The sequence below is a fragment of the Drosophila ananassae genome, assembly GCF_017639315.1.
Source record: "Drosophila ananassae strain 14024-0371.13 chromosome 4 unlocalized genomic scaffold, ASM1763931v2 tig00000256, whole genome shotgun sequence".
NCBI classification, from domain to species: domain Eukaryota; kingdom Metazoa; phylum Arthropoda; class Insecta; order Diptera; family Drosophilidae; genus Drosophila; species Drosophila ananassae.
In genome coordinates, this window is record NW_025319050.1 from 482490 (window position 1) to 509093 (window position 26604).

At 37.8% G+C, this 26604-nt stretch overlaps 2 protein-coding genes across 7 annotated transcripts in view; both read right to left on the reverse strand.

Moving 5' to 3' along the window:
• Positions 1–3044: 3044 nt before the first annotated feature.
• The window catches only part of LOC6504547 (paired box protein Pax-6), a 48440-nt gene continuing 24880 nt past the window's right edge, over positions 3045–26604 (reverse strand). For 2 of the 6 annotated variants that reach the window (XM_044718016.1, XM_044718014.1), the window contains 5 exons: positions 23659–23729; positions 5863–6123; positions 5654–5802; positions 3667–3890; positions 3045–3604 (listed from right to left, as the gene is read on the reverse strand). In XM_044718016.1, the coding sequence (XP_044573951.1) occupies positions 3510–3604; positions 3667–3890; positions 5654–5802; positions 5863–6123; positions 23659–23729 (800 nt within the window). In that variant the 3' untranslated portion in view covers positions 3045–3509. Of the gene's footprint in view, positions 3605–3666; positions 3891–5653; positions 5803–5862; positions 6124–23646; positions 23730–26604 lie in introns of all 6 variants that reach the window. The other 4 variants (XM_044718015.1, XM_044718013.1, XM_014903679.3 and 1 more) reach the window with 3 other exon arrangements.
• LOC123258140 lies at positions 11292–12921 on the reverse strand. Its single transcript, XM_044718017.1, has 2 exons — positions 11673–12921; positions 11292–11615 (listed from the first exon to the last, which is right to left on the reverse strand). Exons 1-2 carry the CDS (start codon positions 11879–11881, stop codon positions 11351–11353), a joined length of 474 nt encoding a protein of 157 aa, XP_044573952.1. The 5' UTR covers positions 11882–12921; the 3' UTR covers positions 11292–11350.

Below are 26604 nucleotides of genomic sequence, written 5' to 3' on the forward strand. Positions count from 1 at the left end.
ACCTCCACTGGCTTATCAATAGCCGCTCGCCCCTTAGCCTGCACTATAAGGTACTCCTATACAACACAGTTCTGAGACCAATCTGGATGTACGGCTCTCAGTTGTGGGGGAATGCCAGTAACAGCAGTGTGGACATAATGCAAAGAACACAGTCGAAAATTCTCAGAACCATCATCGGGGCACCGTGGTATGTTCGGAATGCAAACATTCACAGGGACCTTGACATACCACTCGTCAGAGAAGAGATAGCACAAATTACAACAAAGTACTACAACAGGCTATCAGTACATCCAAATCATCTCGCGAGAGCCCTCACGCGAATTTCCAGCAGTTCCCGCCTACGCCGCAACGACCTTCCAATCCAGCGCTAATTATTAGGACCATGTAGTCTCTATTCAGTTAAATTAAACTGTTCGTTAACGTATTATTTTAAGATTTGCAACATTATTGTTGGACTCATAAAGAGAAGATCCAATAAATAAAATCAAGCTTACAAAAAAAAAAAAATTTTAAATAAATTAACTAAAATCTGAGAAGATATACTCCATATTTTTTAGGGTATTGACCAAATATATGCAGACTCCAAAAAGCAAAGTTGCCAATCAAATACACACACATGTATAAGTAAATGCAAGCTTCACAGGAGGCTGCACAAAATGGGTAGCTGCACTTACAGGACTATATCTTGAGTTAACGGATTTTGCCAGATATGAGCGATATATCAAAAGTTGCGTCATCTCAAAAGCTATCTCCTCGTGCAATATAAAGGATCAAACGAGCAAATTTTGAAAAATAATTTTTATACCCTTGCAGAGGGTATTATAATTTTGGTCAAAAGTGTGCAACGCAGTGAAGGAGACATCTCCGACCCTATAAAGTATATATATTATTGATCAGGATCACCTCCTGAGTCGATATGAGCATGTCCGTCTGTCCGTCTGTCCGTCGGTCCGTCTGTCTGTTTCTACGCAAACTAGTCTCTCAGTTTTAAAGCTATCGAGTTGAAACTTTCCACACACCCTTCTTTCCTTTGCAGGCAGTATATAAGTCTGAACGGCCGGGATCGGTCGACTATATCCTATAGCTGCCATATAACTGATTGATCGGAAATGCCATAACTTTGGTATTTTTTAAGTTGGAGGGTTGAGACTTTCCACACATGTTATATTTGACCAAAATATCTTGTGTACAAAATTTCATAAGGATCGGCCGACTATATCCTATAGCTGTCATAGAACGATCGAAATTGGCATAACTTTGTTGTTTTTTAAGTTAGAAAGATGGGATTTGGTACAGATTCAATTTTGGGAAAAAAATCTGATTTGTCGAATTTCATAAGGATCGGCCAACTATATCTTATAGCTGTCATATAACTGATTGATCGGAAATGCTATAACTTCGTTGTTTTTCATGTTAGAAGCATGGGAGTTTCAATGGATTCCTCTTTTGGCAAAATAATTCGATATGCCAAATTTCATAAGGATCGGCCGACTATATACGATCCGCTATATATCTAATAATACAAGATGCGTAGCGCCACCTAGCGGACTGCGACTCAACTGCAAGGGTATATTAACTTCGGCTCCGCCCGAAGTTAGCTTTCCTTTCTTGTTTTTCTTAAAAAAAAGTGAAAAGTGAAATAAAACAAGAAAGGAAAGCTAACTTCGGGCGGAGCCGAAGTTGATATACCCTTGCAGTTCAGTCGCAGTCCGCTAGGTGGCGCCACGCATCTTATATTATTAGATATATAGCGGATCGTATATAGTCGGCCGATCCTTATGAAATTTGGCATATCGAATTATTTTGCCAAAAGAATAATCTGTACCAAATCCCATCTTTCTAACTTAAAAAACACCAAAGTTATGCCAATTTCGATCGATCTATGACAGCTATAGGATATAGTCGGCCGATCCTTATGAAATTTTGCACACAAGATATTTTGGTCAAATATAACATGTGTGGAAAGTCCCAACCCTCTAACTTAAAAAACACCAAAGTTATGGCATTTCCGATCAATCAGTTATATGGCAGCTATAGGATATAGTCGACCGATCCCGGCCGTTCCGACTTATATACTGCCTGCAAAGGAAAGAAGGGTGTGTGCAAAGTTTCAACTCGATAGCTTTAAAACTGAGAGACTAGTTTGCGTAGAAACGGACAGTCTCTCAGTTTTAGTCTCTCAGTCGGACAGTGTATCTTATGTACAAAATTTCATAAGGATCGGCCGACTATATCCTATAGCTTTCATACAACGATCGGAATTGGCATAACTTTGGTGTTTTTTAAGTTAGAAAGATGGGACTTGGTACAGATTCTATTTTGGACAAAATAATCTGATTTGCCAAATTTCATAAGGATCGGCCGACCATGTACGATCTTCTATATATCTAATAATATAAGATGCATGGCGCCACCTAGTGGACTGCGACTGAACTGCAAGGGTATATCAACTTCGGCTCCGCCCGAAGTTAGCTTTCCCTTCTTGTTAATATCTTTCTTAATTATAAAATTATAAATTTTTTAATTAACAAAGTTTTTTTTAATTTTTGGACGTCAGCTTAAGGTATTTCAAAAAGATGTAGAACAATAGTTGTCATATGTGTGTAACAAACATTTTCCAATTTTTTTTCAGGACTGTTAAGAAAAAAATAGTGCAAATACACAAACCGACAAACCGACGCAAACTGGCTTCATTTTGAAGAAGAAAAAAAATCGAATTTTTCGAATAACTTCTGAATGAAATGTCGATTGAGGTACCAAATTTGTCCACCAGACCCACTTTAGTGATTAAAAATTTTTTTACTTTCACCCTAATTTCTCCCAAATCAACTTTTGGAATATGTTTCGACAAAAATTATCTAATTGAAACAATACTTTTCGATTGGTATATAATTCATTTAGATCGGTTGCCTTCAGAAAATTTTTAATTCTTCGTCTATATATAGAGTTTCCTCGCGCACGCCAAGGCATGCAGGTCGTCACCTCGTGGACTTCCGTCCATAGTGATTTATATTTTTATAATTCCACCAAAAAACTATCAATAATTTAATTATAAATTCATAAATTAAGTAGTTTTATTTATACGGAGACATTCGGTTATTAACTCTGTCAAATTTTCAAAGTTTTGAGCAACGAAACTGATACGAAATGGCATTTACATAAATATATTAGATTATTTTATAATCAGGATGAAAATTGATGTTGGTACCTTCAGACGAACATGAAAGGGATGGCGATATCGGAAGTAAAAGGCCTTGACGTATGACAACATCAACACCTGATCTTAAACATGCATTTTTTTCGTGTCCCATATTTATATTAATTAATCTAGATTCTCGTGTCTGACGGTTTAAATTCGGTGGGATATTGTTCAAATCTGAAGCAATTTTACTGACAACTGAAAATCCTGTATAATTCTGTGGGTATTTTTCATTAGTTGCATGGGTAACAGCTATTGCCGCAGCTGTAGCCTTTGACAAAAGGTCAGAAGGCAAATTAAAAATTGAAGATCACTGAAGACGCGGCCAGTAATTACTTCCCGTTAGATCCGATACGTTTTGCGCTGAAATTTGAACAGGCACCGAGACGCCTGCAGATATGACACCTGAAACGAATATGTATGAGTTTCTTAATAGCATATATTTCCACAACTTTAGTCAGTCATACCTGTATTTGATGAGACCATTGATGAACTATTTGAATAAACGGCATGCTGAGGTGGCTGTTGATGCGCAGCTGCTGGATTACAAGTGGGATTTCTGTGATGCGTTGAAGCATATGGAGATCCTAACGATAATGGATCATGAAACATGTAAGGATACGCGTCCCTTTGCTGCAAGCATGTGGGTGTCATTGATCCTAAGGGTGAGCTGTGGATTAATGAAAAATGACTACATCATATAGCTGTATTAGGATCGAGTAAAATTTAAAATATCCTATAAAATATATATATTCTTGATCAGGAACTTTGGTGTTTTTTAAGTTAGAGAGTTGGGTTGAGAGAGTTTCCACACATGTTATATTCGGCCAAAATATCTTATCTACAAAATTTCATAAGGATAAGGGTCGATTATATTCTATAGCTGGATATAGGCACAACCTTACTATTTTCAAAGTTGCTTGATTGATTCGAAGGTGAAATTCTCATAAGGATTGGACAACTATAAACGATCTGAAATATTATAATAATAATATAAGCTGCTGCTTAACTGCAAGGGTATATCACCTTCGGCTATCACCTTTAGCTTTCCTTTTCTTGTTTTGTATGGAATACAATAAAGATCAGGTCTTTCCCAGCGGCTTCAAAATTACTGATGAAAACCTATAGATCAAGGAACACCTTCCGGTTAGTAGACCAGTGAAGATCCTCAGAACCACAAGTACAAGAACCACTGAACCACAAGCAAAACCTGTATCTAAACAAAGACCGACTGCCACCTCCACGTTCGTTATGACACCAGCCAATATCCCAAAGTTTGACGGGGACAATCTGCAATGGGCTCGATTCCACGACAACTTTACAGAATTGGTCCATAATCAAGACCACAGTTATGTAAAAAATTTCGACATTTGGAGAGTCATGTACCTGGAGAAGCCAATTAATGTACCTAATCCCTATAACGATTGGCGAACCATGCTTTCGCAATTCTTTCGAAAACATATTCAACCTATCAAACCATATCGCTAGTGGAGCGCATATGTCTAAAGATAAACACTGAACTACAACCAACCCATCCAGTTTTCCAAGATCATCATACAGCGGACACTCTCAGAGAACATGTTTCCAGGTCTCTTCTCTCGAGCTACACTGGTATTCCGGAATATCTGCCAGGTGCCAAGTATGCAAGAATGTATGCCGAGGACATAGCGAGACATCTGAAATGAACATGTAAGTGACCCACCCATACACACTCTCATCCCATCGAGTTTACCAGTCTGACAAAACACACTCATGCAACAAATTTCATTCAATGGCCCTAATCTTTCCAAGTTTCCTTCAGTTATTTTCATCGCAGCCCCTTCTTGAGCTTGTAGCTTACGGCTCTACGCTGTATCTCTGCGGGGAGCATACATCCCAACAAAATCAGCCTGTGCCCACTAAGGATTCTGCCTGTATCTCTCAAGACTGCCTCGCTGCACAATCAACAAAATGATCATATGCCATATGTGGTGCTGACAGCTCTTCTGCTCAGGTCCCATTTACTTCTTAAAAATCGGCGGAATATCCCAACCATACTGACTAATCCATCGTTCAGATTGGCAAGGTGTGCTGCGAAGCATAACCGATCACCAAAGGTCACGTCTAGGTACTTCACCTGCTTCCATACCTTATGTTGGAAGCATCGAGCCTCCAACAAAAATTGGGGAACAATGCTGCGCAATTTTTAATCTACCAAAAATTCTAAGCCACCGTACGAAGCTTATTCTTGAGGACCAATCGCAGTTCATGCGATTCATACACCATGCTTCCACTTACAAGTCTTCAATTTACAAGTTTTCAAGAACACCTTCAATTTTTAGAATTAGAAAATGTAGCTATTGTAGTGAAAACCAAACAGCTAAACAAAAAACAAGGGTATAATAATATCAGCTGCGGCTTTAGTTAGCTTTTCTTTCTCATTACAAATAAAACTATTAAGATTTACAAACATACTTATAATTTTCCGCCATTGTAGCAATGGGTTGCGGGATAGATGGGTACATTGTATTAAAACCAGTGTTCAGTGGAATTCGCGGTGCTACCGATTGAATTGGTGGACTTTCTGAGCTCGTATGTGCAGAATTAGCATCCCCGCCTAGAACCTATGAAGAGATAAGTTAAGCCATCGCTCAATACGGATGAATGAACAATATATAACATACGCTTGGTCCATTAGGTGTTTCACTAAGGTTATTTGTGGTAATGACATCTGATGATGGTCGTTCCGAACCGGAAGCTGTTGAGTTTATGATACCTGGTGTAGAATTGTTAGAAGTTGTCACAGAGGACGATGCTCCTCCGGAAGTGTTGTTTGCTACAGTACTAGATCGAACACTGCTATTCCCAATGTTATCCACTGATCGCCTCTGCGTTCTCATTTTCTCCTCACGGCGCCATTTTGCTCGCCTATTTGAAAACCAAACCTAAAATAGATAACAATTTTTAAAATTCGTTATATTTATATTTCTTTAAAATATATATATATTTTTTTTTAATTGAAACAACCCAAAAAATACACTAAAAAATAATATTAAAATTTATTTTAATATTTAATATTAAAAGTTTCATATGCAAACGGAATATTCACAAAACGGAGAGTAATTTTCATGAAAAAAACAAAAAGTTTCCCGACTTCCCCGGGGTTTCTTTTATAAAAGTTATTTTTAATTTAACTAACCTTTAAATGTATAGATTCTCAAAATAAAATTCTTTTGGGTACTTTTATTTGTTTAGGAAGTAAGAATGGAAAATAATCCACACCTAGCATAAACAAAAATTTATAGCTCTTTAAGTTGTTGCTAAATTTTTTATAAATATATATTAGCTGTTGTAAAAGTTTGGTATAAAAACTATTTAAATCAAGAAAGGGAATCTAACTTCGGGCGGAGCCGAAGTTGATATACCCTTGCAGTTTGGCAAATCAGATTATTTTGCCCAAAATGGAATCTGTACCAAGTCCCATCTTTCTAACTTAAAAAACACCAAAGTTATGCCAATTCCGATCGTTCTATGACAGCTATAGAATATAGTCGGCCGATCCTAATGAAATAAGATTTGTACATAAGATATTATATATAACATGTGTGGAAAGTCTCAACCCTCTAACTTCAAACAACAAGGTTATGGCATTTCCGATCAATCAGTGATATGGCAGCTATAGGATATAGTCGACCGATCCCGGCCGTTCCGACTTATGTACTACCTGCAATGAAAAGAAGGATGTGTGCAAAGTTTCAAGTCGATAGCTCTAAAACTGGGAGACTAGTCTGCTTAGAAACCGACAGACAGACGGACAGACGGACATGCTTATATCGACTCAGGAGGTAATCCTGATCAAGAATATATATACTTTATAGGGTCGGAGATGTCTCCTTCACTGTGTGGCACACTTTTGACCAAAATATCCCTCTGCAAGCGTATAAAAAAAAACATTTTTAAACGTGGTCTACTGCGAAATTTCATTTTTGGAAGCGGTAGAGGCCAAAATGTTGACCCACACTTGTAAACAGCTGAGCAACAGTCAAATGTAGGATAACAGAAGCTGTTATATAACACAGCCACACAAAAAAATATATTTTTTCGGGTCTGGAGGTCAGACCATGTTTACGATTTGTTTTCGGAGTCGCTGAATCCGAATCCGGAGATGCCACAAGCTAGTGGAAACGTGAGTCAACGAGAGGAATCGGTGACGTCACAAGCAGCAGCTATTTCACAACTGCAAAATGAAATAACCGAGCTGAAGAATATGATGGCGCAGTTGGTGAGCATGCAGAGGCCAAATGCAGATGATGGAGTTAATAGGCAGCAACGCACAGAGGAAATCAGGAGGAATATCACAGGAGACGATATTCCTAATCTACAAGCTAGAAACAACGTGAGACAAGCGTCGGTAATGGAAATCGCAGACACTTTGCCAGAGTTTGATTCAGGAGACGAGAACGCTATATCAGTGAACCAGTTCATCGATCGTGTCAACAAAGTGGTTGGTGCGTATCATTGGGACGAGACGTTTTTATTATTGACAATTTATACAAATATCAAGGCAGCGCAATACTTTTCATGCAATCACGGAAAGTTGCCAAACTGCAAAGGTGATGCGCTTAGGAGCAACAAATCAAGACAAGTTATTCACCAAAATAGTCCGAATAAATTCAAAGAGCTATAACGCATTTATAGATACGGGTAGCCAAGCTAGTATCATTCGACAGTCAGTTGCGGAAGAATTGAATGCAGATCGGCATGAGTGCTCTATGAGGATTAGAGGAATTTGTGGAGGATCGTGTATTCTTTCTAAAGAAGTCGTTACCCAGATGGAAGTTGAAGGGAAGACCATTGATGCCTAGTTATACGTAGCAGATGACAAGTTTTTGCAAGAAGACCTATTGCTGGGACAGGATATCATTATTAGCGCCCAGATATCCCTAAAGTTTACGGCAGAGGACGCTGAAGTCAAGCAACCGATGCAGCAACCAGAAACCATTGGAAGCGAACGTGGTACTCATAAGCTTCTTGTTAATATGCAAAACGATCAGGAAAGAAGTCAAATGAGTCAGTTGTTGAGCAAATTCGAAGATGTCTTCTCTACAGGATTGCAAAGAATAGGAAAAACAACCATTGTCCAAGCCAAAATAGATGTTGAGAGCAACCAAGTAGTTTCCCAGCCACCATACTGAATTCCCGAGCCAAAGAACGAAGTTGTCGCCAAGATGTTGAACGAGTTATTGCAGGAGGATATGATCCAACAATCTACGTCAGAGTATGCTAGCCCTGTGGTACGCATCAACGGCCGACCAAAAAGCCGAACGGTAGTGACCGACTATGTGTTGATTACCGCCGTCTGAACAAGTTGTTAAAGAAGGAGAATTTTCCGGTCCCGAATATCGAAGAGCGTCTTCAAGAGGCGAAACGATTTAAGAATTTCACCTCACTGGATTTAAAAAGCGGATATTACCAAATTGAGATAGCACCTGGAAGCCGAAAGTTTACAGCATTCATCACCACGGATGGACTTTACGAGTTTAAGCGACTCCCGTTTGGGCTAAAGAATGCCCAAGCAATTTTCAATCTTCTCATGGCAGAATTACAAAAGCGAGTGCATAAGGGAGATACGATTCACAACATGGACGACATTCTTATTGGTAGCAATAATTTCGAGGAGACGTATGCCAAGCTAGAGAGAGTCCTTACAGTATTGCGAGAGTGCGGACTAACTCTAAATCTGGATAAATGCAAGTTGTATGAACAGTCTATTACGTTTCTAGGACATCAAATTCACGATGGAGGTATCAACCCGGGAGAAGTAAAGACGAATGCTATTTCCCTGTTCCCCACACCGACCAATGTCACCGAAGTACGTCAGTTTTTAGGACTCACAGGATATTTTCGGAAATTTGTCGCCGGATATTATATAAGAGCCGTTACGTATGCTGTAGCGAAAAGCACAAACATTCAAATGGGAGCAGCGCCAAGAGGATGCGTTTAACGAATTGAAAAGATGCCTAAGTCAAGACCTATTATCACAATTTATCGCCTAAATTCAGAACATGAATTACACACAGATGCCAGTGCTGTGGGTTTGGCCGCCGTACTGATGCAAAACGAGGAGGGGCAACAAAAGCCAATTGCTTATTTTAGTCGAGCAACATCAAAGTCTGAGAAAAATTAGCACAGTTACGAGCTGGAAGCTCTAGCCGTCGTCGAGTCGTTGGATTTAAGTATTATGTTTACGGTAAAAATGTTAGAGTAGTTACCGATTGTAATGACCTGAAGTCTTCAATGGATAAGAAGGAACTTATACCCCGAATTGCACGATGGTGGTTAAGGATTCAAGAATATGACATCGAGATTGTACATCGCGCCGGAATACTGATGTGCCACGTTGATGCTTTGAACCGAGCACCTTTTAAAAGCGCACATGAAATGGAGACTGCCTGTCTGAAGATTTCCTGATAGACGAAGCTGACTGGTTATTCGCAATACAATTGCAAGATGAGAAGATCCAGAACATCGTAGCTGATATGACAAGTGGGAAGCAAACCGAGAACGATGAGTACGTAATAGAGCAAGATCGCCTATTTCGAAAATACGACAACAAGTTGCTATGGGTACTCATGGATCACCTCGGACCTTTTCACTTCGAAAGTCGAACCGTTCGTAAGGTCGTAAGGACACCGAGAGCCAACGGTCATGCAGAGAGAACGAGCAGAATTATTTTGTCCATGCTACTGCCTTCGAATGAGAACGAATAGCGATGGGACGAAATGCTACGATCTATCCAGTGGAGCATTATTACCTAAATTAAATAATAGCTAACTAAATGTTCCCCATTTCAGCTTCTTTATGGATAAGAGCCCAGAGATATTTTAAAGAACACACTGACCAGCGTTATCCAGAATCAAGAGCAGATGCTGATGACAGATGTCGAGTTGGATAAGCTACGAGCAGACGCTGCAACTAGAGTCAACGATCAAAGAGCTGCAGCCAAGAAACGGTATGACGCAAGACACGCTAAGCAAACACCATATAAGCTAGGAGATATTGTGCTGGTGGAGAACGAGCCAAGCAGCACGGGTACTTATAGAAAATTGGAACCTCGCTATAAAGGACCTTTTATTGTCAACAAGGTGTTGCCAAACGACAGATATGTAGTGAAAGATATTCCCCAGGCCCAACGAAAGCAGAGACATTATAAGTCGGTTTATGCATCCGACAAGATAAAGCGCTGGTGTGAACTTCCAGAAGATGACCAAGATGACGACGATGACTGGAAGGACGACCCCACCTACGAATCTCGCGAGGACGCTGAAAATTTTTTCAGGAAAGGCCGAATGTAAACAGCGGAGCAACAGTCAAATGTAGGATAACAGAAGCTGCTATATAATTTATCGAATAGTAGAACGAGACTGTTAATAAAGCTGCGAGTAGTTAGTCTTAAGCAAGAAATAGAACAGAAACGACGCATAAGTTAAGATCAAATCTTGTATTGTGTAAAACTATATCTAACATATCCACACATTAATAAACCTATGAGACCACTAAAGAAAACCATCCTCTCACACTTAATATGCGTGGGTACCATTGTCAACGTGCCAATACCGATAACTCTTCACACGTTTAAAAATCAAAAAAGCCAGTAAGGAATCACAACCAACATAAAAAAGTGAAAAAGATAATACAGGTTCAACGCCCCTTATATATAGGTGTTAAATCAGCGTGAAATTTGCAGATCAGCAGTCAAAGAAGTCGCAAAATATAGCCTTACAAAAAAATTTCAGCTGTAGTTAAATCTGTTTTGTTTTATGTTGAATTAATCAGCTAATCAGCTTAATATTTGCTTATTTAATAATAAACTCATATTTTTTTCAAATAAAAACTCTAAGCTTCGGCGCTCGTCCGAACAAAAACGAAGCGTGTAAAAATGAACAGTAGTGCGGAAGCGAGTGTCAAGAAATTAGAGATTCGAAAATTTTAAGTTGGCGCCTTAGATGATTCTAAGCATTTTCTCAAAAGTGAGCTTGTCGTAAAGATAAAATTCAATTGCACAAAAGAGCGAGAGCAAGAGAGTAAATACGAAATTAGTAAATACGAATAATAAGAAATTAGAGATTCGAAAATTTTTTCTGCAACCGCTCGACTCTATTGGAACTTATTTTATTTGCGAGGCTCCAAATAATAGAGGCATATTCCAGCCTCGACCGGACCGGCGTAAACACTGAGCTTCGCGTACGGGCTCTTGAATTGGTCTGTGTGCCTCTTCACAAAACCCAACATGGCATACGCCTTAGGCATTATAAAATCTGAATGGCTGGAAAATTTTAAATTTGAGTCAAAAAAGACGCCAAGATCAACCACCTCCTTGAGCTGCAGGTTATGGTTGCCAATTGCATAGGAAGTACATAAGTCTAGCGCCCTCTTACTGCAACGAATGAAATGACATTTAGCTAAATTTAGAGGAAGAAGATTGAGGGCGCACCAAGAAGAGACTCGGCGCAAATCATCCTGCAGTAGATAGCTATCTCTAATGCAGCTAATGGCTTTATACACTTTAAGGTTATCCGCGTATAACAAAAAGTTCGAATAAAGAAAGCAAAAGGAGATGTCATTGATGAAAATGATGAATAGGAGCGGCCCCAAAGCCTCCCTTGCGGCCAGATGAGGCAATAAAGGGACTCGAGAGGGCATCACCAATGGGAACGTGGCATGGTCGGTCTGCCAAATAAGACTCCAACCAACTTAACATGGAGGAATGAACACCTAATCTGAACAATTTAGCAATTAGGGCTGCGTGGCAAACTTTATCAAAGGCTTTAGAGAAGTCCGTATAAATGGCATCAACCTGACATCGGCGTTCAAAGGTTTCCAGGCAGTGCTTAGAGAAAACCACTAAGTTGGTTGTGGTGGATCGCCCAGGCAAGAATCCATGTTGATTGTGAGAAATAAAGTTACGAATCAAAAATGTTAGCTTTTTGGTGACTATACGCTCAAGTAACTTGGCAATATTACATATCTTGGCGATAGGCCGATAGTTAGTGACGTCTGCCCTGCTGCTACCTTTATGAATAGGCGCGATCGAGGTAATTTTCCATCGAAAAGCAAACTTACCCGATGATAATGATAAAGAGTACAGAAGTTGCAGAGGTGTGGTTAAGGATGCAATACAACTTTTAATGAAGAATGGGGAGATACCATCTAAGTCAGGTGTATGCGACTCATTAAAATGACTAGAGGCCTCAACAATGTCACAATCTAGTGTGTCCAAGCTTCCAACCTCAAGAAGAGGCAACATTTTTTGAAGAACCTCCTGCTCATCCCAGGAGACCTTCGGCTCAAGGTTTGAGGCAAAATATTTCGCAAAAAGTTCAGAAATGCCCTTATCGGAGTTAGCTTCCAAACCTCCATAAGACATGGAAGAAGATATATCAGAGGATGATTTTTTCCCGTTCACAAATCGTCAAAAAGCTTTAGGGTTGGATATGAGGCTCGCTTCAACATCAGTAATATATTGGTTGTATAAAAATTTATTGAGGAATTCAAACTCCCGCTTATATTGCCGGTACAACTCACCAGCCATTTGTTCCCCTGTCTTTAAAAATCGCTTATAAAATTTGTCCCTTCTATTCTTTAAGTTTTTTAGACCCTCTGTGTACCAAGGCAGATTGCACGACCTTCGAACCCTAACGAGCAATTAAAAACTTAGTATAACACTCATCAATCGTGCCACCCGAAAAAAGGGAACCCCAATCAAAACTTACAATAGCGTTATTAATAAGTGAAAGGTTAGACTTATTAAAGTGATAATAAGAAATAGGTGAGGGGGAAGGTAGAAAACTATAAAATTCAATGTGTATCAACAATGGCTTATGGTGCATATCACACGGACTTAATGGTACATTACAAATTTCTACTTTACTATGAACGACATTATTTAAAAATATCAGATCCAGAATTTTCGATACATCATTATAAATATTATTTACTTGGGAGAGGCCCATGCTAAAAATATCATCCAAGACAACGATTTCATGCGATTGGAATGCGCTGTTTGGTGGGATATACGATCAATGATGATAAAAGGGACCTGAATGCCCTGGATTTGGACGGGATTTGGTCCGCATTCCAGATATATTTTGGAAGAAAACTTTTAAGCTCTTATTAGAGCCCAAGGCAGCACGATCCATGCAGTCCACTGTAGAAATTGGGCGGCAGTGTGGTATATGTGAAGGCACTGGCAGGGTCCTGATGCTAGAGGCCCCATATCCCAAACGCATAGCTTCCAAGATAGCCAACGTGGACACACATAAATTTTCCTTAATCTCCAGATTGGACCTATGAATGTCCAGTCGCCCTGCGAATCCAGTGACAGGTAAAGATAAAGATATAGAGCTTATATAGTTTTAAGCATCCACTCGTAGCGATGCTCTACGCTCCAGACCAAGATGTAAACAAACATTTCCCCCAGACGCCGAAAAGTGAGCACGAGTGGTCAGTCTCACAGTGGACAACCCATCCAAGAATGATAAGATAAACAGAGAGGGGCTCACAATAAGACGATAACGAACCATTTGTTGTTGCTGGAGGTCGAACAAGCGAAGATAATATGCAAACAGCCCACCTTGGGATCAGCTGCTGTTGTTGGAGCAAATAGTGCATTAACGGGAGCAGAATATCGTAGGAAGTGACATCAACAGTTTCCATAACTGCCAGCGCGGAATGTTGTTGGCGGCTCAGGAGAGGGAGAATATGATGACCAGTCGAAGAATATGAAGAGGGAAAAATAACGGCTCCAGTGGCGCCGCTTACTGGGGGTTTTTTGACGCTCCAGGGTTTGATCGAGGGAGTCTCGCAGGGAGGTCAATAACCTTAGCAGGCTCTCTATGAAGAAAACGAGTGACAAAAATCAACATTGAAGACAGCGGGGAAATGTTGCTCGGGAACTCCCAATTTAAAGTTGACGAATTTTAGAGCGTTGATATCAGCATCTTTTTTAACCAATCTAGCACAGGCTATATCACTGGGGTCCAGGTGAAACTTATCAGCGACATATTTGCACAGTGCCTCCGGTTGGGTAGCCGTGGCAAATTTACCAATGTGCAGGTATTTTAAGGTGGAAAGAACTTGGAGCTGCGCACAGCTGGGTGCATGTCCAACAATACGCCTGTTTGGGTTATTCCTCTTATTTCTTGGGACAGCCACTTTTGACCCAGTGGGGATCTGGGCCAATGAAGACTTTTTATTTTCAGCATTAGTAGAATTAGTAGGGGGTGTCACAATTTGAGACCCCTCTGAAGCATCCATGGGTCCAGACGAGCAAGATCCAATTTTGCATTAATGGTCATGTAAAAAGATTCCAGATCCAAAACCTTCAAATTTTTGAATGAGAGTCGTTTCCAATGACGCAACTATCACATTGCCACAGTAATTTTGGAATGTTTATTAGAAGTTTTATAGAGCACCTCAGAGCACCGAACGGCCTCACACCCACGAAGCTGCGTAGCAGTAACTTCCCCACTGCACTCCGAACAAACGAGCGGCGACATTAGCAGAAAATAAACGTCCGAACGCAAAGAAAGCTACTCTGAGGCTAAAATATGAAGTGAGGACCTCAGCAGGTGATCCTGATCAAAAATATTCACTATTTTGCACACCAAAACCAAAAACCCAAACCAAACCAAAATTATAGAACCCTCTGCCAGGTTATAAAAAAACAAGAAAGGAAAGCTAACTTCGGTTGCATTATACTCTATAATAATGTAGTTAATATAACGTTAAATCGTTATATGGGGGCAAGAGCACAACTTTCGAAGAATAAACTGGCACAGAAACGAGAAAAACAACGAAAAAGGATCACAAGAATATAAACGAAGTACCAACGGAAATTTGTGTTTTTTGTGACGAAACATGGTTCCGTTCGCATGTAAGTGGATTAAACATTCTCGCTATGTCTTCTTAATTTCTCATTAACGTTGGCAACGATTTCTATTTGTCAAGAAAATTTTCCAGTCCGTCCGGCAAATATAACTATTGTCGCCATGCCAACTCTTTAGGTCTCTTTAGCTCCCACTTCCCAGAAATCCCGAGTGCCTAAAAGGACTCATCTCCTTCGAAAAGCGCCTTATTTCTTTTTCTTATGAGAGTCTCTTTCATGAGCATAAGTTCTCTCGGCTTTGAAAGGCATTGCGGTTTTCGAGGGGCAGTATTAAAAATTCCAATTTCAGTTCCGGACATTGTGACTGCGCTTCCGCGCTCTTTCGATTCTACCCAAGTCACCCATTTCACAATTTATTGACAGAATCTATATAACCCGAAACTGTTGACAGAATCTGGTCCTTGAACTGTACGGTACTACAGCACATTTTAATAATCGAATTTCATTGCGCATGTATTTGATCGCGAAGCAGAAGAGCAACTTCTTCAGCAGCAACACCTATCTTAAAACGCTGCAGAGCTCGAAGAAATTTGAAGTCGAGGAGGCCATGAATCATTATTGCAAAATAATGATAGTGTATTGCATTGACACCGGGAGAAGGCCATCGCTCAATAAGCTTAACGCTTGTTGCCGAACATGATGATGGCTTCGGTCTGCACCTTCCCTTTGGGAGGCTGAAAAAAAGAAAGTAATAGCTATGATTTGACAATTCGGGTTGTCAATGTTTTTCTCTTTCTTTCTCATAACTCATAAGGGTCGGCCGACTATATACGATCTTCTATATATCTAATAATATAAGATGCGTGGCGCCACCTAGCGGACTGCAACTGAACTGCAAGGGTATATCAACTTCGGCTTCGCCCGAAGTTAGCTTTCCTTTCTTGTTTAGGATAAAATACTCACAATGATCGGTAAACTATAGCCGATATACTGCAAGGGTATATCAACACCAGCTCCGTGCAAAGTTAACTTTTCTTTCTTTTTCTTGAAAAAAATATCTTTTTAACAAGAAGTCGAATCAAGATAGTTCAATCAATCGACGCATATTCAAGAGTAGAATGTTAATAATAAACAAGAAAGGAAAGCTAACTTCGGGCGGAGCCGAAGTTTATATACCCTTGCACTTGAGTCGCAGTCCGCTAGGTGGCGCCACGCATCTTATGTTATTAGATATATAGCGGATCGTATATAGTCGGCCGATCCTTATGAAATTTAGCATATTGAATTATTTTGCCCAAAGAGTAATCTGTACCAAATCCCATCTTTCTAACTTAAAAAACACAGAGTAATCTGTACCAAATCCCATCTTTCTAACTTAAAAAACACCAAAGTTATGCCAATTCCGATCGTTCTATGACAGCTATAGGATATAGTCGGCCAATCTTTATGAAATTTAGTACATAAGATATTTTCAAATATAACATCAAATATAACATCAAATATAAGATCAAATATAACATGTATGGAAAGTCCCAACCCTCTAACTTAAAAAACTCCAAAGTTATGGCATTTCCGATCAATCAGTTATATCAGCTATAGGATATAGTCGACCGATCCCGGCCGTTCCGACTTATATACTGCCTGCAAAGGAAAGAAGGGTGTGTGCAAAGTTTCAACTCGATAGCTCCAAAACTGAGAGACTAGTTTCCGTAGAAACCGACAGACAGACAGACAGACAGACAGACGGACATGCTCATATCGACTCAGGAGGTAATCCTGATCAAGAATATATGTACTTTATAGGGTCGGAGATATCTCCTTCACTGCGTTGCACACTTTTGACCAAAATTGTAATACCCTCTGCAAGGGTATAAAAATGCTTTAGTCTTAACAAAGATTTTACTTTAGTCATGCCGTCAAGCAGACACGCACCCCTCTGTGAAAATTGAAACTTAAATATAATGACAAAAGGGGTGGTGAAACAGCATTACTATATTTGTATGCTTAAATATTTTCTTGATGACATTTATGTCTGAGCGGTACTGTTTCCGGTGCTACTTGAACCAACATGTTTCCACTTGAGTTCTTAAACGTAGTTCGGTTTCGCCCTCAATAATAGCAGAGAAAATTTTATGAGAAAAGTCGCAGGAGTTTCAAGTGTTTTCACAGTCAAATTGTTTTTATTCACTTATATAAATAATTAAGGCCAAAGCGCAAAATATGTATCTCACACCATGATTAAAGCATTTATTACAAATAGTACAGTGGCCTTGGGGATGAAAGGTTGAGGGTTGACTTCTCAAAAAAGTATGTGTGAGTTATCGTTAGCTGATTTTCATGCATAAAATGGTAACGGGACATTTTGTTTATTTTTGTGTATAAATTAAATTATGTCGGGCACATATGTACATATATTTTGAAATCCATGTTAGGGAATCGGATGCAAATTCTGGCCAGGTATTTAACTTTGGTTGGCTGTTTAGCAAAAAAGTTCCGCCTTTAAGTGAGTGATGTTTCATTGTTTGCAATGAAACTTGGACACTGATGCAACAGGCATAAAACATATGGTGTACTCGAATCTTGCCAATTAATCATTGTTATTACCTATATTTGTATCCTATAATTTTAATGGTTGTTTGTATAGGTTATACCTATAAGTATAAGTATAAACATGTAAAAATAGATCAATCGTCAATCGTGTTCTCCCGAAATTTCAACAGATGGGGCCAATGTGCAGAGATGCATTTGCAATGTATAGTTTTGCTTGAAATTTTACAAATGTAACGCTAATGCTAAGGGAAAATGATTTTCCTTTATATATTCATATATTGTTATACCCTTGCATCATAATTTTGGTCAAAAGTGTGCAACGCAGTGTCTTAATTAAGACTTAATTAAGAATTAATCATTGTTATTACCTATATTTGTATCCTATAATTTTAATGGTTGTTTGTATAGGTTATACCTATAAGTATAAGTATAAACATGTAAAAATAGATCAATCGTCAATCGTGTTCTCCCGAAATTTCAACAGATGGGGCCAATGTGCAGAGATGCATTTGCAATGTATAGTTTTGCTTGAAATTTTACAAATGTAACGCTAATGCTAAGGGAAAATGATTTTTATACCCTTGCAGAGGGTATTATAATTTTGGTCAAAAGTGTGCAACGCAGTGAAGGAGACATCTCCGACCCTATAAAGTATATATATTCTTGATCAGAATCACCTCCTGAGTCGATATAAGCCTGTCCGTCTGTCCGTCTGTCTGTCTGTCCGTCTGTCCGTCTGTCTGTCGGTTTCTACGCAAACTAGTCTCTCAGTTTTAAAGCTATCGAGTTGAAACTTTGCACACAGCCTTATTTTCCTTGCAGGTAGTACATAAGTCGGAACGGCCGGGATCGGTCGACTATATCCTATAGCTGCCATATAACTGATTGATCGGAAATCCCATAACTTTGGTGTTTTTTAAGATAGAGGGTTGGGACTTTCCACACATATTATATTTGATCAAAATATCTTATGTACAAAATTTCATAAGGATCGGCCGACTATATCCTATAGCTGTCATACAACGATCGAAATTGTCATAACTTTGTTGTTTTTTAAGTTAGAAAGATGGGATTTGGTACAGATTCTATTTTGCGAAAAACAATATGATCTGCCAATTTTCATAAGGATCGGCCGACTATATACGATCCGCTATATATCTAATAATATAAGATGCGCGGCGCCACCTAGCGGACTGCGACTGAACTGCAAGGGTATATAAACTTCGGCTCCGCCCGAAGTTAGCTTTCCTTTCTTGTCCTTTATATATTCATATATTGTTATACCTTTGCATCATAATTTTGGTCAAAAGTGTGCAACGCAGTGAAGGAAACATCTCCGACCCTATAAAGTATATATATTCTTGATCAGGATCACCTCCTGAGTCGATATGAGCATGTGCGTCATATACTGCTAAGATAAACACCAAAACTTTACTCCATATATTTTGATATTCAAGAAAGTGAAATAATTAAAAACCTTACCAAAGATGTTAAGTATATTTCGATAGTTTCAGTGGTTCTGAAGTATTATGACGTATTTATAATTTAACAAGGATTTGGAATTTGGAACGTTAGTTTAAAAAATTTAACTATCAATTTGCCCCAAATTCAATTAAAAATTATTCAAATAAATAAACAGATGAGAGGCCGACCCTTATTTGAGTTTCACTATATAGTAAATTATAAAAACAAAAAAATGTTGATAAAGCCCCAAACTTCTATCTTCAAAAATACCAAAGTTGTGGATCGTTCACTTATATGGCTGGTAGAGGATATAGTCAACCAATCTTGGCTCGATCGACTTATATACTGCGTATAAAATAAGGAAGGATATGTGTAAAGTTTAACATCGATAGCTTTAAAACTGAAAGACTAGTTTGGGCAGAAACAAATAGGCAGACAGAATGATAGACGGACATTCTAGTATCGGCTTAGGAGGTGATCCTGATCAAAAATGTATATAGTTTACAGGGTCCTTCACTGAGTTGCACATGTTTGACCAAAATTATAATACCATCTGCAACGGTATAAAAACGGGAAATTTGTTTTTAGTATTTTTAGTTCGTTAGTTAGTTTGTTTAGTTAGTTAGTAATCGACTAGCATTCGATAGAATTAGGATTAGTGATTAGTAAATTTAATCAGACGAAAATAAAAAGCTCCAATGTTCCCAATAGTAGCTCAAATTTTAAGAAAATTTTAAATATATCTATTTTTTCCAAATACAAGTAAAAAGTAATATTAAATAATAAAAATATGGGAAGGATGGGATGGGACTTTTTATGGATTCTAATTTGGGCAAACGCAAATCAGATTATTTTGCCCAAAATAGAATCTTGCCAAATTTCATAGGGATCGGCCAGTTGGAAATAGTTATATCCAATAGCCGCCATATAACCGAACGATCGGAAATGGCACAACTGCAAGGGTATATCAACTTCGGCTCCGCCCGAAGTTAACTTTCCTTTCTTGTTTTTAATAAAATTACTAAATCAATTCGAAAATACATATAATAGTCTTGTTTAAATTTATGGTTTTAGTCACATTAAATAAATGAAATGTTTTTAAGGTGAAAGATCTACAAGAAACAACTGATATCAAATAATACAAGAAAGGAAAGCTAACTGCGGGCAGAGTTGAAGTTGATATACCCTTGCAGTTAAGTATTAGCTTAATTTATTAAATATGTATCGGATCGTATTTGGTTGGCTGATCCCTTTGAGAATTTTACTACCAGTTCAATTACAGTCATATCAAATCAAGTAACTGTCATTTCCCATCGTGCAGCTGTAGGATATAGTCATCCAATCCTTTGGTAGATCGAATTAGTTTGCCTATAGTCCATAAAAGTCCATAGAAAGTAAAAAACCAAAAAGTTATGGCATTTCCGATAGTAAATACGAGGTGTAATCAAATAATTGGACAAAACCATTCAGTTTGGACAAAGGCTGAATAGTTAAAGAGTAGCATTGTTGAACGTGAATGGACCAGGTTGCCTTCCCAAGTTTTACCTCTTTGAATAAAAATTAGTTCAATAAAAGGGTTTAAATTATGTTAACTCAATTAAAAAAATAAAGGTTTTTTAATTACATAAGGTTTTTTTTTTATAATTGAAGAAATTTTTGGATTTATATTAGGGATTTTTTTTGTTCTTGCAAGAAAACAAGAACAAGAAAGGAAAGCTAACTTCGGGCGCAGCCGAAGTTGATATACCCTTGCAGTTCAGTCGCAGTCCGCTAGGTGGCGCCACCCATCTTATTTTATTAGATATATAGCGGATCGTTTATAGTCGGCCGATCCTCATGAAAATTGGCAGATCAGATTGTAAAATAGAATCTGTACCAAATCCCATCTTTCTAACTTGAAAAACACCAAAGTTATGCCAATTCCGATCGTTGTATGACAGCTATAAGATATAGTCGGCCGATCCTTATGAAATTTTGTACATAAGATATGTTGGTCAAATATAACATGTGTGTAAAGACCCTCTATCTTAAAAAACAACGAAGTTATGGCATTTCCGATCAATCAGTTATATGGCAGCTATAGGATATAGTCGACCGATCCCGGCCGTTCCGACTTATGTACTACCTGCGCGGAAAAGAAGGATGTGTGCAAAGTTTCAACTCGATAGCTCTAAAACTGAGAGACTAGTTTGCGTAGAAACCGACAGACAGACGGACAGACGGACATGCTCATATCGACTCAGGAGGTGATCCTGATCAAGAATATATATTCTTTATAGGGTCGGAGATGTCTCCTTCACTGCGTTGCACACTTTTGACCAAAATTATAATACCCTCTGCAAGGGTATAATAAAAATTTTTGGAAAAAAAGAGAAAGAGCAATTTTTTTTCTTGAGTTAATTAAGTTGTTTTTGGTCGACTTTCAAGTGTGTTTGTACATGGTTTAAGTACGAATTTCTTGGTGTTTCTCTGAGTGTATATACAACCTATATATTACATATGGGGTTGTCGGTGGTATTACGTTTATTGAATATTAGAAATTGATCCTTGTCGGAATTATAAAAAGAAAAGAAAAAAAATAAAATGTAAATTTACAAACGGTATATATTTACGTAACCTTGTTTTTTTTCGAAAGTGTCAACTCACTCACTTTTTTATTGTTTAGTTGTTCACTTACTAAGCACTAACTTGCCTAATGTTTATTGCTTAATTGTTTAATTTAGCTGCTTAGATTGCTCTAAGTTATTCAGATAAATGTGGTCTTAAAATATTTGAACTGTTGTTTTCTTAAATCCTTATAATCATATTTCGCTTGAGTATTTTCGCTAGAGTATTAAAATGAGTTTAACACTCCTAATGAGTATTAAAAACAACAAGAAACAACTGATATCAAATAATACAAGAAAGGAAAGCTAACTGCGGGCAGAGTTGAAGTTGATATACCCTTGCAGTTAAGTATTAGCTTAATTTATTAAATATGTATCGGATCGTATTTGGTTGGCTGATCCCTTTGAGAATTTTACTACCAATTCAATTACAGTCATATCAAATCAAGTAACTGTCATTTCCCATCGTGCAGCTGTAGGATATAGTCATCCAATCCTTTGGTAGATCGAATTAGCTTGCCTATAGTCCATAAAAGTCCATAGAAAGTAAAAAACCAAAAAGTTATGGCATTTCCGATAGTAAATACGAGGTGTAATCAAATAATTGGACAAAACCATTCGGTTTGGACAAAGGCTGAATAGTTAAAGAGTAGCATTGTTGAACGTGAATGGACCAGGTTGCCTTCCCAAGTTTTACCTCTTTGAATAAAAATTAGTTCAATAAAAGGGTTTAAATTATGTTAACTCAATTAAAAAAATAAAGGTTTTTTAATTACATAAGGTTTTTTTTTATAATTGAAGAAATTTTTGGATTTATATTAGGGATTTTTTTTGTTCTTGCAAGAAAACAAGAACAAGAAAGGAAAGCTAACTTCGGGCGCAGCCGAAGTTGATATACCCTTGCAGTTCAGTCGCAGTCCGCTAGGTGGCGCCACCCATCTTATTTTATTAGATATATAGCGGATCGTTTATAGTCGGCCGATCCTCATGAAAATTGGCAGATCAGATTGTAAAATAGAATCTGTACCAAATCCCATCTTTCTAACTTGAAAAACACCAAAGTTATGCCAATTCCGATCGTTGTATGACAGCTATAAGATATAGTCGGCCGATCCTTATGAAATTTTGTACATAAGATATGTTGGTCAAATATAACATGTGTGTAAAGACCCTCTATCTTAAAAAACAACGAAGTTATGGCATTTCCGATCAATCAGTTATATGGCAGCTATAGGATATAGTCGACCGATCCCGGCCGTTCCGACTTATGTACTACCTGCGCGGAAAAGAAGGATGTGTGCAAAGTTTCAACTCGATAGCTCTAAAACTGAGAGACTAGTTTGCGTAGAAACCGACAGACAGACGGACAGACGGACATGCTCATATCGACTCAGGAGGTGATCCTGATCAAGAATATATATTCTTTATAGGGTCGGAGATGTCTCCTTCACTGCGTTGCACACTTTTGACCAAAATTATAATACCCTCTGCAAGGGTATAATAAAAATTTTTGGAAAAAAAGAGAAAGAGCAATTTTTTTTCTTGAGTTAATTAAGTTGTTTTTGGTCGACTTTCAAGTGTGTTTGTACATGGTTTAAGTACGAATTTCTTGGTGTTTCTCTGAGTGTATATACAACCTATATATTACATATGGGGTTGTCGGTGGTATTACGTTTATTGAATATTAGAAATTGATCCTTGTCGGAATTATTACAGTTGATAAAGTTTTATTCTGAGGAAAAAACTATCGAGGAGCGTTTCATTTCTCACCAATGGAGTTCGATAAAAACATCCTTGAAGCTATGGAACTATTTTGAAGCCTGATGAAACACAGCTTTCAGAAAACCATATGTCAAGTCGAACAAGTAGGACCGGAGATATCAAATTTAGCACATTTTCCAAAAAACCCCACTGCAAGGGTATTAAAACAGAATACAATTGAACAGAACAGAAAGACAAACCTGAATACGTGCCTCTGGCAAACCAATTTTATCCGCAAGTCTCTCTCGGGCAAAAACATCCGGATAGTGAGTTCGCTCAAATTCTGTAAAGTAAATTTAAAAAAAAAATTATTTTAATATTGTTGAGTTTCTCTAAGGCTGAAAAACTTTATTCCTAAACTGACACAACCAAACAAAAAAATTAATCTAACTTCGGGCGGAGCCGAAGCATAGGTCGAAGCAAAAATATCGAATCTAGTCAGAAATAAGAATGTAAGTATCAGTTTAATTACACAGGCCAACAGAAAAAAATCGCCACGCATAATTTCACCTGCTCCATAACCATTAAGCACCCCTGAAACAAAGTACAGAACAAACATAGGTATAGTTTCCGCGGTACACCTAAGAGAAGAAATTGATCAAATTTTACCATGTATTGAATTATGTAGGCTGTGTAATGGCGATGACCATCATTGTTTCTAGTACATATCATTTTTGAAATGAATGTGTACCAAGCAAAATTATAAAATGGTTTCTAACAGTTACCATATCTTTAGAATACTCATCCAAAGTTAAAATCTCAGATTTTCTACATTAATTTTTGGTCTTCTATGATTTTTCCCCAATCATTTTTCTATGGAAGATTTTTATTTTCTTATTAAAATCAGTAGATCATACCATGTTTAAAATTTGGATTTACGGAAAAACTCAAATAATTTTATTAAATTTATTATAGGTGGTTAAACAATATTTTCTTCAATTAAATTGGAGTTTTTAATCTGATATTTTCAAAAAGTCATGGCTGAGAGGAAAAAAAAGTTTGAAATTGTCGGCCTGTGCTATTTTATGGCAGCAATAACCGAGATTCTGGATTGAAATGCAAAAAAATACGTTGTTGATAATATTTTAAAGTGCCAGAGAGTGACAACTGAGGTGGTAGTGAGTAGACTTCTGGTAGTGGAGTGAGAAGGGTAATAAGGTCGAACCGAGCTTGAGAATTTTGCTTTTTACACCTTTGGTGGATATACTAATTGGGTTCAGATGAATGCTTTGAAGAAATCATATCCCATCTTTAAAAGTATCTATATTCTTCATCAGTGTGAAAAGTTTTCAGATCAGACAACTATATTGTTAGTCAACTCCCTAATTCTTCATGATATTGAACTTTGATTACATATTTAAAGAGAGGGATATTTTGATTATAAACAGTTATTTTGCAAATTTAGATTGAAAATTTAGATTGAAAATGCAGATTGCAAATATCAGATATAGTTTGCCGATTCTTTCATATACAACACAGTTCTTATAAAAGAATTTTTTAAAAAAGTTCCAAGTTTCCATTTTCAATAAGACCAAAGTCATCATATTTCCGATCGCAGCTTAGGATTTGGTCGTCCAATCCATATGAAAGTTCAAAGTTCGGATCAGATGACCCGAAACACATAGAAAGTCCTATCTTCCTAAAAAGAATGTCAAAGTTTTGGCATTTTCGATCGCTCAGTTATATGACAGCTATAGAATAAAGCCGGCCGTTCCGACTTATAAACTTCGTACAAAGAATGTGAGCAAAGTTTGGAGTCCTTAGCATCAAAACTGAGAGACTAGAAATGAAATGAGGAAATGATTATATCGACTTGGGAGGTGATCCTGATCTCATATTAGTGATCACTTATTTTAGGAACGCAGGAGCTTCCTTCACTTGCTTTACACTTTTGACCAAAATTATAATGTAATAGCTTCTGCAAGAGTGTGAAAATTTAAAAAATTTTAGCTTAATATTTGGCAAAAACTTGATCTGAGTGGTACTATAGGAGTGTATATGCCAAATCTGATATCTTCATCTTATATACCCTCTGGGATATCCGAATTTAAAAAGTAAAACAAACCAGTATTGAATCAAAAAGAAAACTGTCATAGCTTCTCTTAAAATCGACCGATTTAAGTGAATATTTTCAGATATATGTATATAACCCATTCGGATGGTTTTGTATGCAGTCAGTTAGCTTTTTTTTTAGCTTTTTATCTTTCTATAGTCTATGATCCTAGCGTTTTCACAGACAGACGGACATAACGGATATATCGAATAGGCTATTTATGCGATCAAGCATGCGATGGATGCCTTATGAGGTCTGACTTGATTCATTCTTCCTTTTACATACGAGTACATTCACACGTATAAAATGTATCCTTATACTATTCAATTACACAATGCAACAGTGATTTTGAACTTTTAAAGTGACACAGTAGGAATTGTTTATCTGGTCGAGTATAACACAAAACCGTGTATGAAATATTTGTAACACCCTAAAAATCTTGATTTATTGTTAAGAATCCGGTTTTCGGGACATTTTTGAGCTTAAAAATTCCTGAACGAGTTACTCGACCAGATAAACAATTCCTACTATGTCACTTTAAAAGTTCATTCACTTTTGATTTTTTTGTAGCACTGTGTTACCGATTATAACAACATACATATAAAACAAGAAAGGAAAGCTAACTTCGGGCAGAGCCGAAGTTGATATACCCTTGCAGTTGAGTCGCAGTCCGCTAGGTGGCGACACGAATCTTTTATTATTAGATATATAGTGGATCGTATATAGTCGGCCGATCCTAATGAAATTTGGCGTATCGAATTATTTTGCCCAAAGAGGAATCCATTGAAACAGCCATCCTTCTAACTTGAAAAACATCGAAGTTATGGCATTTCCGATCAATCAGTTATATGGCAGCTATAGGATATAGTCGACCGATCCCGGCCGTTCCGACTTATATTACTGCCTGCAAAGGAAAGAAGGGTATGTGCAAAGTTTCAACTCGATAGCTTTAAAACTGAGAGACTAGTTTGCGTAGAAACGGACAGACGGACAGACGGTCAGACGGACAGACGGACATGCTCATATCGACTCAGGAGGTAATCCTGATCAAGAATATATATACTTTATAGGGTCGGAGATGTCTCCTTCACTGCGTTGCACACTT

Bases quoted from the DNA above. Each gene is read 5' to 3' on its own strand.
- LOC123258140 (XM_044718017.1), bottom strand. From the start codon at position 11,881: ATGCCCTCTCGAGTCCCTTTATTGCCTCATCTGGCCGCAAGGGAGGCT. The intron at 11,616-11,672 runs GTGCGCCCTCAA...CATTCGTTGCAG, and splicing joins TTGCGCCGAGTCTCTTCTTG to TAAGAGGGCGCTAGACTTAT.